This window comes from Aedes albopictus, chromosome 1 (assembly GCF_035046485.1).
Source record: "Aedes albopictus strain Foshan chromosome 1, AalbF5, whole genome shotgun sequence".
Taxonomy (NCBI): domain Eukaryota; kingdom Metazoa; phylum Arthropoda; class Insecta; order Diptera; family Culicidae; genus Aedes; species Aedes albopictus.
In genome coordinates, this window is record NC_085136.1 from 270,955,699 (window position 1) to 270,972,426 (window position 16,728).

Genomic DNA, 16,728 nt, shown 5'->3' on the forward strand with positions numbered 1-16,728 from the left:
AAGTTCTTGTTGGCTGGAAGGGATGGGACTAGTACATCTAATATAAACTAGTAGCAGGGTTCAACAAGCCGGAACCTATGTATTTGAGCTCCCTTCGGCTCCGGAGCTTTTCTTGGACCATTAACCAAAAAATTCCTGAAGAAAGCGCGAAAGTAACTCGTTAAGGAATCCTGGAAGCATTTTCTGAAGGAATCCCGGAAGGAGTTTTAAGGGGGAAATTTTGATGTTATTCCAGGAAGATTCCCGGATGAAACACCTGAAGGAATCCCGGATGGAATCCTTAAATAATCCCGTTGAAATTCCTGAATAAATATCGAATGGACTTCTGGAGGAATCCGACAAGGTATTGCTGGATCAATCTGGAAAGAAATCCTTAAGGATTCTCGGAAAGTATACTTGATAGAATCGGAAAAGGGTTTCCCGGATAGAATTCCTGCAGGAATCTCGGATGGAATTCCTGGATGGAATTCTCAAGCCATTCCCGATGGAGTTCCTAAACGATTGCCAGATAGAATTCTTGGAGGAGTTCGGAAATGAATTCCCGGAAGGAATGTGGAAAGGAATTTTTAGTGGAATCTTAGATGGAACTCCTGGAGAAATCCCGAATGGAATTTCTAGAAGAATCTCTGAAAGAATTCCTGATAGAATATCGTAAAGATTTCCTGGAGACATCACAGATGGAACTCTGGAGGAATCCGGAAAGGACGTCCTGTATCTTCCGAGCATCCAGCGTTTGTGTGTGTGTGTGTGTGTGTGTGTGTGTGTGTGTGTGTGTGTGTGTGTGTGTGTGTGTGTGTGTGTGTGTGTGTGTGTGTGTGTGTGCGTGAGTAGATTAAAACCTTTCTCTTTTGTTGTTTTTGTTTCTAACCACATGTGAGCATTAGCTAAAGAAAGTTCAAATAAGGTGGATCTAATTCCGTACTCCGGCATGGTGCCGATGCTCAGGACCTCGCCCCACTTTAGGGATCCAAGGGGTCCCGGTGGTAAGGGCCAAGCAACTTGTACCGTGGCGATTATGCAGGCCACATGGTACCACTACACATGGACAACGATGGTTGCTCTGGCGCCATCCAGGTCCTCCAGATGAAAGCAACCACAGGTACACTGCCATTGGACCCATTCCTTTTGCGAACATCCATTGGAAAATGGGTCGGTAAAGCGATCGATGGCGCCGTGGTATTCTTACGCACTGAAGGTGCGAAATGCTCCTCAAAATGGACCTGCTTACAGATGGAACAAGAATTCAGATTGTGGAACATCTAACGGTAAACAAACGGGAATGTGTTGTTAGTAAATATGACTGTGTGGATCTGAATGATGATTACCTCCTGGAACAGCTTAGTGGTCAAGGAGTCCGCGGCATCTGCCGTATCAATAAGAAGAGTTCCGAAAGTAAGTTGATGAACAGTCCCACTATTATTCTGACCATCTCTGGAACAGTAGCTGCCGATCACATCGATTTTGGTTGATCGAGATACAAAACACGGAATCATTACCCCGCTCCCATCTCTGTTACAAGTGCTGGGAATATGGGCTAACCAAAAAACGTTATTTACAAGTTAATCAAACCTGTGGAACGTGCTCCCACAGACAAACAGACGTAACACTCTTCAAAACGGCTTGGTACATGCATTTAACGATAAATTCAAATTTTATTTGATTTACGCGATCGCTCCACCAGATGCGCTAGTGTTCGATCGCTTTGACGTTTGTCAGTGTACACGTTGCTGAATGATGCAAACAAAAATTACAGGAAATTTGTCTAGTAGTGTGCGTGTCAGCAAAACGTCAAATTGAAATCCATCATGGCCGACGGTGTCGCGCGCGGTTCTACCAACAGATGGCAGTGTGCTCATGAAAATGACACCGGGCAAAATTTTTGATGAATTTCCTCTAAGAGTTACGTCTGTTTGTCTGTGGTGCTCCGAAGTACACGAGGATGATAGAACCACCACCGCTTCTGGAATGGCTGATAACATGGGCGCTGCAGACCCTTAACGTGTAACAATCATGCAACTCGACCGACCACCCGGTGTCCAGCCGAAAATGCCCGATATACATGAAGGAGGTAGATGCTCAACACATCCGAATCGATAAAAGATATACCTATCCACAGGCCAGAAGATAATTCGCAAGATAATTGCTGCAGGAAAACAACAGAAATCGTGGTTCTTTCGCCGGGGTAGCAGCTCTTAGCAAAGATAAGGAAATATCAGACCTTTCTAAAACGGTACGGCGGCTAATCGAAAACTGAACTGAACTGGAACGATCGTTACAAGGGCGCAGCGTTGGACAGCGAATGGACAAGGTCCAGCAGCACGGCACCATCGAAGACCTGATCACTAGAGTAGACCAACTAATCAAAAGTGTCATCGAGCTACAGGCTACAATCAAGAAGAAGGACCTGGAAATCGAATATTTGAGAAAGATCTACGTGAATGCCATCGAAACCCAATCAAGCTTTACTACTCCTTTCGAAATACATATTCCCGAAATTCAGGATGTACCGACCAACTCGACACCGCAAACAGATACCCTGAATCTTACACCAGACACAAAAAACTACTCCGCAAGTATCAAGAATGGACATCACAGCCAGGAAAAGGTCGAAAAAAGCACAAGAAAAATCGACTGAAGAAAGATCTCGACCCGACCCAGCTATGGAAATTTCATCCGATGACAGCACGAAGCGTAATCGATAGATAGCTTCGATCCAAACCACCCTCTCCAAAAGAAATCACTCCGAAGGTGATCCCGGCAGCGACTCCAGTAAACCCTCTAAACCAAAACGAAGCGTGAACCAACCAAGGGTTGAAATTCTCTATAATATAGCTAAATAAAGCAACCAAAACGAAGCGACCATGGTGACCAGGGAATCGATGATCTAGAATAACAATACTCTGTATATCTCTTTTTGATCAGTCATTTCCGTGCCAACAAATGTTTATCCGCCCATCCGGCAGAATGTCAATAACGATATTTTCAACTCCAAGAGAAATCACAGGAAAAACAAAGAAATGACTGATGATCAGTGCTGAAAAATTCATTTCGTCATATCCAAATTCAATCACCTACAGCTCATTTTAGAAGCTGAACCTGAGAATATGGTATATGGAAAACTTGTGCGGCTAGACCAGTTCTGCAAGAAAGTCACGGAAAAACCGCTATTTTTCGAATATTTAATGTAAATGTCACGGACTACATTTGAAAAATGCCAAATGATATTTACCGTGAATATCATTCGCATTTTTCGAAGGTAGTCCGTGACATTTATATTATGTATTCGAAAAATAGCGGTTTTTCCGTGACTTTCTTGCAGAACTGGTCTAGCCGCACAAGTTTTCCATATACCATATTCTCAGGTTCAACTTCTAAAATGAGCTGTAGGTGATTGAATTTGGATATGACGAAATGAATTTTTCAGCACTGCTGATGATATCCAAAGCGACGAAGATGTAAACCAATACTCCACCAGCAATAACTATCTACATACAGCAGAGGCTCGAGTAATCAGATCCCCACCAATGCGGCCACGATATCTCTCCCGGTACCGGTGGACTCCCTCCGGCACACAGAGGACACCGTGGAATTCGTGTATGGAAACAGTAAGTCCACAAGAAGATACCCTATACGAAATCGTTGTAAACCGTTCCTTTTTTAACCGGAACAATGCTTTTTCCAACCTCTGGGCTTGGAGGTAACCAACGCCGAGTTGTATGATAAATCTCATGCCAGGAGATACGGTAACTCAAGTATAAATCAACCAGGTACGTCATATAACGGGTGGCCACTAAATAACGGGAATGCTTTGAATGTGCTCTTAAAAATATATGATCTTTAAAAATGGCAATCTGAATTTAACTATCGTAAAGGTTTAACAATGTACGTCCATGGAAAATATAAAATTTAAGAAAGTTGAACGTAGTAATTTGTACAGTATTTTTTTGCAGTGATGTTGGAGCAACTGCTTTGTACGACTTTTCAGAGTTTACTTTCACGCATTTTCTGCGTCTGTGAAATCGTTGGTCAAAATAAATGGTTTCTCAGCTACCTTTAGCATCTACACACTCAAACAGTAATAAGAAAAAATGGGGATACTGACTTGTTTTTTTTTTTTGCTTTGGTTGTAGCCTTTTCCCGTAAATGACATTTATAGAAATTTCCAAAAAATGTTATTTTTCTGTATCACCAAAACGTGTCGATGTAATTTGTGCACTGCGGTTCATTGTTGAACTTTTTTTGTGCTATTTTTTTATAACGAACCATTTACATGTTGTTCAATGTGTAAATGTGATTTGATGTAAATATTTGTTATTTAACAAGGCATTCTATTGATTTATCCAGCCCATGTCACAAAAGAAGATTTTATTATGTGAAATGATATCATGCTTATTGGTTTTGCTAGTTTTCCTCTATTTCCTTCAGGATCTGTTTCTTGGGATGCCGAAATGTGGAATTCATTCAAAACCGGGCGGGTTCTAGTTTTATAATGGTTTACTATTAACTTTTTTTACGATTGTTTTGAGCAATCAGTAGAGCCGTCCAAGGCGTTTTGGTAGTGCTTCCTGTTTCAATGTCGTTTTCTGCAGAACAGAATAAGTTGACACAAAATAAAAAATACGCTGACTTTGTGGATAGATAGACGATGGTTTTGTCTAAAAAATGTTTACTCTATGGACGCTTCTATTGTTTTTAATCAGCTGCTAAAAGCATTCCCGTTATTTAGTGGCCACCCGTTAGCATTTCTTCTCCTCTTGCAGACCTTCCGCAATCTACCCACCATTGTATACGTAGTTCTTTTGCCTTACAGTGGAACATGAATGGTTTTTTAAATAATACAGTCGACCTTCAGTACCTTGTCCGGGAGCGAAAACCGGCAATATTAGCTCCTCAGGAAATTCACAAAGCCTCGTCCAGTTGGATGGAAACCTCCGTTTCTGGAGGCTACAAGTGGATTACCATGTGCGGTCGAAACTTCTACCATTCCGTTGCACTAGGCATTACGGTAGCAATACCATTTTCCCAAATTAATCTTGATACCGAACTTCCTTTCGTAGCCGTCCGTATCTCGTGGCCTTTCCCTGTTTCCGTTGTATCTTAAAAGAATGGCATATCTTAAGATCTTAAAAATCAATTACGTCACGTCTTGGAGCAAATACCAGAACCGATCATCCTATTGGGAGACTGTATATGGGGAAGCACGGTGAATAACTCTCGTGGTACGCTATTGACCGACGTGCCAAACGAATTCAACCTTAACTTTCTGAATGATGGGTCCACCACATTTATTAGCGGACAAAAGGAAACTACGGTGGATGTTACAGCGACATCAGCATCGATAACACATACGCTTGGAAGTAATCAAGTACCGATTACATTATTCTTTAATGAGACTTCACCTGGGATTTCGCGTCGACCACGTTGGCTGTATAACCAAGCAGATTGGTCAGCCTTCCAAAGTTCTGTGGAAGCTAGCTTAGATGAAACAACACCCGGTTCAATTTCAGAACTGATTGACCCGATTGACCTTATTCACAACGCTGCACAATCATCAATCCCGAACACGAGTACTACCCCTGGGCGCCGAGCTCTTCCATGGTGTGGTGATCACAAGAAACTAAAGACGCGGTAAAAGCAAGGAGAAAAGCTCTCCGTGCAGCGAAACGCTTACCAGCCGGCCACCCCAACAAACACGAAGATACAAAAAAAATATAGAAAAACTCGGAACAGCTGGATTAATTTCTTGGATAGTATTAACAACGACAACCAATTTACAACCGATCTGTGGAAAAGGTTAAATGCCATCCAAGGAAAACGGCGCGCTCCCTCAAAATCAATAGTTGCACCACGCGTAATCCAGAAATAGTCGCAGATTCGTTAGCGGACTATTTTGCGGAGCTATGCTCCTTGTGACGATACTAAGTATTGTCTGGTTTCCTCAGCCGGATCCCAGCCGAAGCTATCGATGAATGAATATGCCCTTGTTCTACAGCAAGGTAAAGGAATATCACGTCTGGCAAACTGGAACGTTCATGGCAAAAAGCTAGAATTTTTCGACTTCCTTGAGCGGCACAAGGTGGACGTAGGGATCGTAACCGAAACGTGGCTGCAGCATAAGCAAGCATTCTACCACTCAAATTTTTCCTGTATCCGTTTCGACCGTATTTCCAACGACGCCGAACGTGGGGGAGGTGTCTTGATTACGGTTCGGAGAGGCTTCAGGTTTACCGAGCTAAATATTTCGACTAATGTCATCGAAAGCGTGGGGATCTCTATTAGCGTGGGAAACGAGAACCTACATGTAATTGCTGCCTATTTCCCTGGTGCGAGGAGCAGTGGTGGAAATTGATCGCGAACGTGTGCTTACGCGCTACAAAAAAATGCCATCGCATCGCAAACTTTTGCTATGCGATGGTGTTCGTACGTCTGTGTCTCACGATCGTACGACACGAACGCCAACGAGTGCATCGCATCTTTTGCAAGCGCGATGCTTTTTTATTTTCGAGGTTCGCGGCCGATATTTCTGTAATGAAATCAAATGTTGGTAAACTTTTTCGTCGATATCATTTATTGGAATGGTACCTGACCAGTATAATCAAAAAACACCAAACTAATTAACTTTAAGTGTATAAAAAATGGCAACAAACCAAGTGTTCTACATTATGATCCTTCTGGCGAACCAACTGCGATTCTGCTCGTTTGACATTTGGTTTGTGTTGGTTCGTCGATCCAGGAAATCGTGAACCGTTCTCTCTTTTTGGGTTCGCGAGCGCGTGAGCAAAGATTGTGTTTGATGCGAACCAAAAAACACGTCAAGCGCATGATGCTTTCCACCACTGGCGAGGAGACGATCGATCTGGACCCAATTCCGTCGAGACATTGCTACTCTCACAAGAAGAGCTGAGCCGTTCTTCATTACCGGCGACCTGAACGCACGCCATCGCCTCTAGAACTGCTTGAAGGCTAACAAAGCTGGAACGCTACTGTATCAGGAGGCAGCCAACCACAACTTCTTCATCCATTTTCCGGACGCCCATACGTTTCATCCCACTGGCCGTGGCCGGCCATCCACTCTGGATCTGACCCTTTCAAACAACCTGTTGGATATGACCAAGCCAGTCGCTCTCAACGAATTGTCATCAGACCATCTCCCGGTAATATTGAACGTTAATCTCTCGGCGCCTATCGAAAGTTCAATACCTAAGTGTCGCTGCTACTCACGGGCAGATTGGCCTCGTTTCCAACGTGAAGTCAACTCTAAATTAGATTTGCTAGATCCGACTGTTATAGCTCTCAACAATGTAGCGGCTGTTGATGCTGCTATTGAATTCCTGTCGACGACGCTAATGGATGCTGAAGCTGCCTCAGTTCCAGAAGTTCAGAAACGAACGTATGAAGTTGCAAAAATCCCGGAGAGTACACGAGCATTGATCGCGCTGCGGAACAAACGCCGGCGACAGTGGTACAGAAGGAGAGACTAGTAATCCTACATTATAGAGATCTGCGGAGGCGGCCGTTGTGAGCCAATCGTGCAGAGAGAACTGTCAAAGTGTAAGCCAAATGAACATGATTATCGTTCGTAGAAAGGCGTCGTTTGAACGGTATTGCAATCGGAACAAAATAAATTAAAACTATTTATTTTTAATAACGAGAAATTGGCGGCATATGTAAGTTTAGTAAAAAGATAAAAAATATGCTTTCAAAAGCTCATGCTTATGACGACACTTTTGTTGCTGCACTTGTCGAAAACTTCCATTGCTACTTCTTGTTTCACTTCTGCCGATATGATTAGCGTAACACTTTTGCAATAAATTTCAGATTTCTTCGATTTCTCCGCTATTTCAACATAATTTTGAAAAAAAAAATCTACCATAATTAGAAAATGTAAACAATACAACTTGAACCACAACGAAGTCACGCACAAAGTTTGAACATCTAGCTTTGTAGCAAGTGTTGGCAGCTGTTGTAAACAAAATAAACAGCGTTGCCGAATCGACATATGTAACTTCCGCTCATCTCTATGTAGAGGATTTCTAGGAGAGACCCAATCTACCGGGACATCGTGCTATCGCTAAATCGTAGAATCCGACAGGAATGCGATCAGGCTAATTTCAGCAAGTTGAAGGAAACGCTGCGAAACGGTGATCGCGACACACCTTGGAAGATCAAAAAGGCTTTGCGGAAACCTACGAAGTATAGCCCACCCTTGCGCCACGAAGACACGTTTATCGCTTCCCCGCTAGAGAAAGCCTTGCTTTTGGCCAGGAGCTTTGCGCATGCCCACACCAATCAAATGCCTGACGATCCAGATACTCTTGCAGAAGTGAATGGATCAATCGCTCATATCGACCAGACTGATCTGACAGGAACACATCCGTGGCTAGTGCGTCCAAAGGAAATAGTTCAGATCATCCGACAGCTCAAACCAAAAAAGTCTCCAGGGCAAGATAAAATACTAAACTGTGTGCTGAAGAAACTGCCTCGGAAAGCCCATATCTTCTTAGCCAAAATTTTCTCTGCATGCATTCGGTTCGGATACTTTCCGGCTAGTTGGAAACACGCCGTGGTAATCGCCATTTCAAAACCGAACAAAGATTCAACGATTCCGTCAAATTACAGACCAATCAGCCTGCTGTCTTCCCTTAACAAGCTTTTTGAACGCATAATTCTCAAACGCATCGAACAACACTTGGAGATCACGCGGATTGTTCCAGATGGGCAGTTCGGGTTCAACAGGGGTCACTCTACAAATCATCAACTTGTGCGGCTTGTAAGGGAGATTCGCTCAAATTTTGCACGGGGAAAATCATCTAGTATGGTGCTTCTAGATGTTGAGAAGGCATACGATTCAGTATGGCAGAAAGCAATCCTGCACAAAATGCTTCAAGGTAACTTTCCTATGTACATCCTGAAACTTACTCGTTCCTTCCTGTCGAATCGTTCCTACCAAGTGTGCGTCAATGGTCATCTGTCGACATGGATGTACCATTCGGTGTACCGCAAGGTGCTGTGCTAAGCCCCACGCTGTACAATATCTTCACCGCCGACCTGGTGATGCTCGAAGATGTCAAATATTATCTTTTCGCTGACGATACTGGTTTCATCGCTTCCGACTCTGACCCGACCATTGTATTCACTAAATTACAAGCGGCTCAAAATGCCATCGAACGGTATCAACGAAAGTGGAAAATTAAGTCAAACGCTGAAAAATCGCAGGCAATTTTTTTAACTCGAAAACGAAGTCCCCGCAAACTTCCACAAAACGATATCTCTGTATGGGGGCGCCATATTCCATGGTCGGATGACGTAGGTTATTTGGATCTGACTTTGGATCGCAAACTTACATTTGCCCTGCACATCAAAACCGCCTTGAGTAAGTGTGATAAGCTCATCAGGATGCTCTATCGGCTGGTTAATCGTCGCTCACATCTGGACACAAACTCGAAACTGCTTTTGTACAAAACGGTGTTCAAGCCTGTAATGTCATACGGTTTTCCGGCGTGGTACAATTGTGCTGCAACCCACAGAAAAAAGCTCCAGATTAAACAGAACCGAATCCTCAAGATGATGCTGAACTTGGAGCCATTCCATTCAACTGACGACGTTCATAAAACCACAAACGTAGAAAGAATCGACGACTGGTTCCAACGTGTGCTTCCAAAGTTCTGGATGGGATGCACCACCTCAGCAAATCCGCTGCTGCAACACCTACCTGTGATATTAGATTAAGATACATATTTTCCTCCAACTATCCCTAAACTCTATTAGCTAATTCAAAGGTTTTTTTTCGTAATTTTTCCTTTAGTTGATTATTTTTAATCTGAATTAGTATCCTAATCGCCGATAGTCTTGCAATTCTCGAACTATAGCTGTTGAAAGGTTACCCACAGCTCAGCTCATGTAAATTATTTGTACCCATGTGTTATTGAATTAATATTGAATAAAACTAATAAATATATAAATAAATAAATAAATAAATAAATAAATAAATAAATAAATAAATAAATAAATAAATAAATAAATAAAGGAATATCATCGGAACCAGATGATATTGGCTATCCTATGGTGAAGAGACTGCCGCTACGTTGTAAAGCTGTCCTGCTAGATATTTCAATAGAAAATGGAATTGGACTAATGGTACATCTCCCTCCAGCTGGAACCACAGTTTGGTAGTTCCAATTCCAATAAAAAACACTGGATCAGCCAGCGGGACGAAACACTACCGACCCAATGCGCTCACCAGCTGTTTCAAAGATCAAAGATAATGGAGTGACTGATCAACAGAAGGCTAATATCTACAGCATCTTCAAGAGAACAATAGGTTAGATCATCGGCAACATGCTTTTAGATCTGGATCCGGCACAGGGACGTACTTCGCAGCACTAGGTCAGATTTTGGACGAAGCATTAGGTCGGGGTGACCACATCGAAATAGCCTCTCTTGATTTATCTAAGGAATAGGGGAACCAACATATTTTGGACACAGCAACGCGCCAATATTTTTTGGACACTTACAGCAAAAACAAATGGAAATGTCAAAAATATATTGGCGTAACGCTGTGTCCAAAATACGTTGATTCCCCTATAACCGAGCATGGGCACCGAACGTGCTCAAACAGCTGATCCAATGGGGTGTTACTGGTAACATGCTATCCTTTATATTTTTTTTTCTAAATGGCAGATCTTTTCAGGTAGTAATTGGGAATAACCGTTCAAAATCTGTTCCCGAAGACACGGGCGTTCCTCAGGGCTCCGTCATTGCCGTCACTCTTTTTTTTTTGTGGCGATGAACGGGGTCTTTGGAGTTTTGTCCAAATAAGTGTACATTCTAGTTTACGCAGACGATATTATTTTACTGTAACCCTAAGAACCCCTAAAAGTACTAGTCGTAAGCTTCAAACGGCAGTTAATACCGTGACAAAATGGACTGATTAATCAGGATTCGATGTTTCAGTGGAAAAGAGTGCAAGATTGCACATATGTTCAAACAATCATATCCCTCCTCGAAGTCCAATCACTATTAAAGGTTGTGGAGCGGACCTGGTGAACACAAGACTATCACGCCGAGGACCTGGGATCGAATGCGAATCCCGCTCCCGACATACTCACAAAATGTGGGTTCTTCCTTCGGAAGGGAAGTAAAGCGTGGGTCTCGAGATGAACTAGCCTAGGGTTAAAAATCTCGTTAATACATACGAAAAAAAACTATTAAAGGTGCCCCAATAGGGGATTCTAGGGTAATACACACCAGTTAAGGAAGATGCGTCCAAATGCATATAAAAAGGCAATAATTCATTATTTTAATGCATGCATTCTTTGCAAATACTTTCATTCTAAGCGATATTAAACAAAATTTCAGCCTTAATATAGTTCATCTTTTGAAAATAAAGTTTTTTGTGAAGACTTCGAATGTTTATGCGGGACAGTATGCACTTTTGCTCGCGATAAAATGCACTAGAACAATTTTGCGGGATGCACTCAAATAAAGAGGCAACATGCATCACAACATTGGGGAAAAATGCATCGTCGAGTTTATAAATCTTTCTCCTATTTAGAGAAAATGCATGTTTTCTAAGATTTTAAGACGAACAGTAGCTCAATTTTGTTTGCGATTACTTACAGAGCGCTCATAGATATTATAATAGCTTGTTTGCTATAGATGCGTTTTACCCCAACCAATGGAGTGCATATTGCCCCAACCAATAACAAAAAAATAAAATTGTATTAAAAATATAATTTACCTACATTTCTGTTTAGGTTATTCTTCCTGCGCTTAGCATTGCTATTTGCTAGGGATTCACGCGGAGAGACCGATGGAAGAAATACCGGGAGGAGCTCTTAAAATAATCCCAAGAAGATATCGCGAGACATTCAGAAATGAATCCTGGAAAACCTCAGAAAAAATTTCAAAGGACTTCATAGGAAATCACAGAAGGAATTTCTAGACCATTAATTACCTCTGTAGGAAATCCCGAAGAAACACTTTTAGAAATCCACAAAGGAATTATAAGGTACTGAAAAATCCTGAGACAAATTTCCGGGAGCATCGTGGAGGCCTCTTCAGGCGAAATCCCGAAATGCACCTTGGCGTTGATTCTATGAAACTCCTAGGAATTCGAACAACAATCTAATCCTTGAAAAAAAATCGCTAGGACTCAGCGAGCAAAATCATGGAGGGATCTTTGGAGGAATTCCAGAAAATAATCCCTGACGGAGTTCCTAAAGAAGCTCTCTGGGAAGAATTACGGTGCAAGTTTATAACTCCAAGATTCATCCACATTCTAGTTTGCATCCGAATTTAGCTTGCTTGCTTGCTTCCTGAAGATTTTTTCGGACTTTCAACATCTTTGCGGAGGCCACAAGCTTGCTCTAACAATACGCTGACATTTGTTGCGACAGCTTTGTGCATTTGACACAAACTCTCATGTTGGTCTGAAAACTAGTTTTAATTATGATGGCCAATAATGGTTCACGTACCCTACGACATACAATTTTATCTCGGAATGCAAAACCTGGATCAATGGAACGAACTGTAATCCTTTGCAGTTCGTATTTATTATCACAACTTCAATGACTCAATATAATCTTTGACTCACCTGTGCAAATAGATTTCCCTCGTTTCGCTGCAAAAGCGGCGCCATCGAGCACCTCACCACCACGTGGCAGTCATCCATCACTGTATTGAAGAACCGTCTGGTCGGCAACAGCGCTTCCAAATCAATCAGGAACTCCAAAAACCGCTCACAATAGCGCACCGTTTCTTCAAATACCTCTCCTTCCTCCGGAATCGATTCCAAAATGTTCATAAACTTGATCATTAGATTCTGCAAAAAGTGCCTCTCCCACTCGAGGCGTTCCTTATCCGTGGCCTTGTCTCGCTTCTGGAGCTTCTTCCAAAACTTGCGCCACTCAGGAATCTCTTTCAATTCCTGCTCTCGACGACGAGGCTGCAAACATGACCACATCGCAAGCGAAACCAGTCGTTTCGCCTGATTCCTGCAAAGCTCCACCTCCATACTATTGAAACAATGATTCAAGAACACCAACAGCGCCGTTTGCTCACGCATATTGAACGCATTGACCACCGTGTCTTCCAGACACGCTTCCAGCACCCGCTGGAAGAAAACCGCAAACTGATCCCCATTCACTTCGAACACTTTCCACACTTCCACTTTCTCGCGAAACTTCTCGTTCAACATCACCACGATCGACATCAGATGCGCCCGGGAGGCCACCTCACCGCGGAAGTTTGGCCACAGATAATTCTCCAGATACTGGCTAAACTCCAACATCATGATCCGACGCATCGAGTAGCGCGACTCACAAATCTCCCGCCGATAAATTTCCTCGATGATGCCAGCGTTGTACTCCTCGTGACTGCCGGCCGTGTCCGGAGCCCAGAACCGGTTGGCCAGCTGAAAGAATAACGATGTTAATTTGTCTACCGGTCTGCAACAGGTTAACTTCCGGGGGATTATACTTACGAAGGTCAACTCATCGGCGTTGATTTGGGCCACGGTGAGGGCACCTTTGTGCATTTTCGCCGGAGGCTCCTCCACGGGTTGAGCTTTCTTGGCCTTTGGTTTTGGCTTTGGCATCTTGAGTTATCTTTTGAGCGGCTAAACGGGGAACCACGATTCAAATTTAAAACACCTTAAAAACCTCGCAAAACGTTTTCAAATCAAACGCGACGACGACGACGATCGAACCGGCGAATGCACAACAAACACGCGCGGAATCAAAACAAAACTGCGACTGAAACGCGCGCGGCAGCCAGAGAGAATGTTGCGAACGAGAGCGTGAGAGACAGACGGATTTGACATTTCGAACGTTACCGGTCGAGAAACAGCTGATCCAAGGAGGGGAAAACTAGAAATCCTCTACATAGAGATGAGCGGAAGTTACATACGTCGATTCGGCAACGCTGTTTGTTTTGTTTACAACAGCTGCCAACACTTGCTACAAAGCTAGATGTTCAAACTTTGTGCGTGACTTCGTTGTGGTTCAAGTTGTTTTGTTTACATTTTCTAATAATGGTAGAATTTTTTTTTGTCAAAATTTTGTTGAAATTGCGGAGCAATCGAAGAAATCTGAAATTCATTGCAAGTGTTACGCTAATCATATCGGCAGAAGTGATGCAAGAAGCAGCAATGGAAGTTTTTTCGACAAATTCAGCAACAAAAGTGTCGTCATAAGCATGAGCTTTTGAAAGCAGAATTAATAATTTTTTTAATCTTTTTACTAAACATACATAGGTATATGCCGCCAATATCTTGATATTAAAAATAAATAATTTTGATTTATTTAGTTCCGATTGCAATACCATTCAAACGACGCCTTCCTACGAACGATAAGCATGTTCGTTTGGCTCACACTTTGACAGTTCTCTCTGCACGATTGGCTCACAATGGCCGCCTCCGCAGATCTCTATAATGTAGGATTACTAGTTTTCCCTAGTAATCCTACATTATAGAGATCTGCGGAGGCGGCCATTGTGAGCCAATCGTGCAGAGAGAACTGTCAAAGTGTGAGCCAAACGAACATGCTTATCGTTCGTAGGAAGGCGTCGTTTGAATGGTATTGCAATCGGAACTAAATAAATCAAAATTATTTATTTTTAATATCAAGATATTGGCGGCATATACCTATGCATGTTTAGTAAAAAGATAAAAAAAATTATTAATTCTGCTTTCAAAAGCTCATGCTTATGACGACACTTTTGTTGCTGAACTTGTCGAAAAAACTTCCATTGCTGCTTCTTGCATCACTTCTGCCGATATAATTAGCGTAACACTTGCAATGAATTTCAGATTTCTTCGATTGCTCCGCAATTTCAACAAAATTTTGACAAAAAAAAAATTCTACCATTATTAGAAAATGTAAACAAAACAACTTGAACCACAACGAAGTCACGCACAAAGTTTGAACATCTAGCTTTGTAGCAAGTGTTGGCAGCTGTTGTAAACAAAACAAACAGCGTTGCCGAATCGACGTATGTAACTTCCGCTCATCTCTATGTAGAGGATTTCTAGGGAAAACGTAGCTCATTAAGCACGCAGCCAATTGTGGAGTTACTCCGAGTTACGCTGTGTAATAGCATACATTAAGGCGTTTAAAATAACACAGCTGCACATTCATGTGTGAAAACCCATTATTTGTAAAAACATACCCATTTGCACTACATTCTTCACAAGTACCGTAAACCGGGGAGAGATTAATGAAATTTAGATTTTGTTTAAACCAGGACTGTGATACAGGAAATGGAAAACAACAGCCGTTTATCTCCAAAATAAAATGGTAAAAATCCAATTCGTTCTGTTTTATTCAGGTTCAAATTTTGTTTCAAAAGTCTCAAAAGTACAGTGCGCGCACTTACAAACTAATGTCGAATTCGTTTTTGAACCTGGGTTGGAACTGGATTGGCGGAAAATGTGTAAACAAACAAACGTCAAACAAACTCAAACAAACTTTAGTACAAGCAAAACCGAAGTCGGGTTGGGGTTGAAACTGTGATCTCATCCAGTTCCAACCCAGGTTGGAACTGAATCAAAAACGAATTCGACATAACACAAATAGGAACGTCACGTGTCCATAAAATAACATAAAATCGATTTGTTCATGGGTTCAGCTTGCTGCTAACAACTATTTGTTAATCGTTTGTTTAAACATCACTTACACGTAAAATTAAAACTTTTTCTCAAGGGTTTGAGCTATTTACAATATCTTGTCCGTAAAAATGACATATTTTACAACTCCGTCCGGGAATGGTTGCTAGCTTATAAAGAAAATTGTCTTATGCCTACAACTTAACATTAGTCTTTTAACGTCTAGAATTCTACCGACTATTTGTTGTACAGTTGCTCAAAAGTTGTCTATTTACAAAATACTTCTCGAATCCTCGAGGTCCACCATCGCCGCCGCCGTCGACGCTGGACGTCATATGCTGAGCGAGGGCCTCTTCTTCCGTTCGCCTTTGCTGTTTTTGCCGAAGATGTTACCGAGCGCCTTCGAGACGCTGTTGACGCCCAGTTTCCGGCGGAGGGGAAGCGCCCGGAACAGTTGGGTCGAGCGGGCCTCGCGGATGAGCGACTGGAAGGCCAGTGAGACGCCGGCAAAGTTCTCCGCCGCCGAGACTTCGTAGAACTGGCACGAGTAGCGGAAGGACAGCTCCTGGCCGTCGTTGACGGAGATTTCCCTGGGGAGTGAAAAAGAAAGGTAAAATTGTATACCGCATTTAGTTCACCACTGGACTGCGAACTGCGACTTCATAAGTGCGAAAACGTAAATAAAAGTGCGCGATTGCATCAAATCAGGTTGATGTCTTCGGCGCACTATTTCTTCAAACTATGGTGAACAAGTGCTCTGAAGACACCGAGTTGATTTGATGCAATCGCGCACTTTTATTTACGTTTTCGCACTCGTGAAAACTAGTGCGATAGTCCAGTGGTGAACTAAATGCGCTATATTTATATTTTTAACTTCGATATCGTGGGCCCATATAGCCGAGGCGGTAAACGCACGGGTATTCAGCATGACCATGCTGAGGGTGACGGGTTCGATTCCCGGTCGGTCCAGGATCTTTTCGTAAAGGAAATTTCCTTGACTTCCTTAGGCATAGAGTATCTTCGTGCCTGCCACACGATATACACATGCAAAATGGTCATTGGCAGAGGAAGCTCTCAGTTAATAACTGTGGAAGTGCTCATAGAACACTAAGCTGAGAAGCAGG

The 16,728-nt window shown here is 42.5% G+C and overlaps 2 protein-coding genes across 11 annotated transcripts in view; both read right to left on the reverse strand.

Moving 5' to 3' along the window:
• The window catches only part of LOC109429325 (RNA helicase aquarius), a 323,063-nt gene extending 309,291 nt beyond the window's left edge, over window positions 1-13,772 (reverse strand). The window contains exons 1-2 of the mRNA XM_019705227.3: window positions 13,484-13,772; window positions 12,596-13,414 (exon numbers count right to left, since the gene is read on the reverse strand). Coding sequence (XP_019560772.3) covers window positions 12,596-13,414; window positions 13,484-13,597 — 933 coding nt within the window. The 5' untranslated portion in view covers window positions 13,598-13,772. The remainder of the gene's footprint in view (window positions 1-12,595; window positions 13,415-13,483) is intronic.
• A 1,531-nt stretch (window positions 13,773-15,303) lies between these two features.
• The window catches only part of LOC109429323 (ras-related and estrogen-regulated growth inhibitor), a 279,937-nt gene continuing 278,512 nt past the window's right edge, over window positions 15,304-16,728 (reverse strand). For 9 of the 10 annotated variants that reach the window (XM_062846762.1, XM_062846766.1, XM_062846765.1 and 6 more), the window contains one exon: window positions 15,304-16,194. In XM_062846762.1, coding sequence (XP_062702746.1) covers window positions 15,936-16,194 — 259 coding nt within the window. In that variant the 3' untranslated portion in view covers window positions 15,304-15,935. The remainder of the gene's footprint in view (window positions 16,195-16,728) is intronic. The other variant, XR_009996507.1, reaches the window with a different exon arrangement.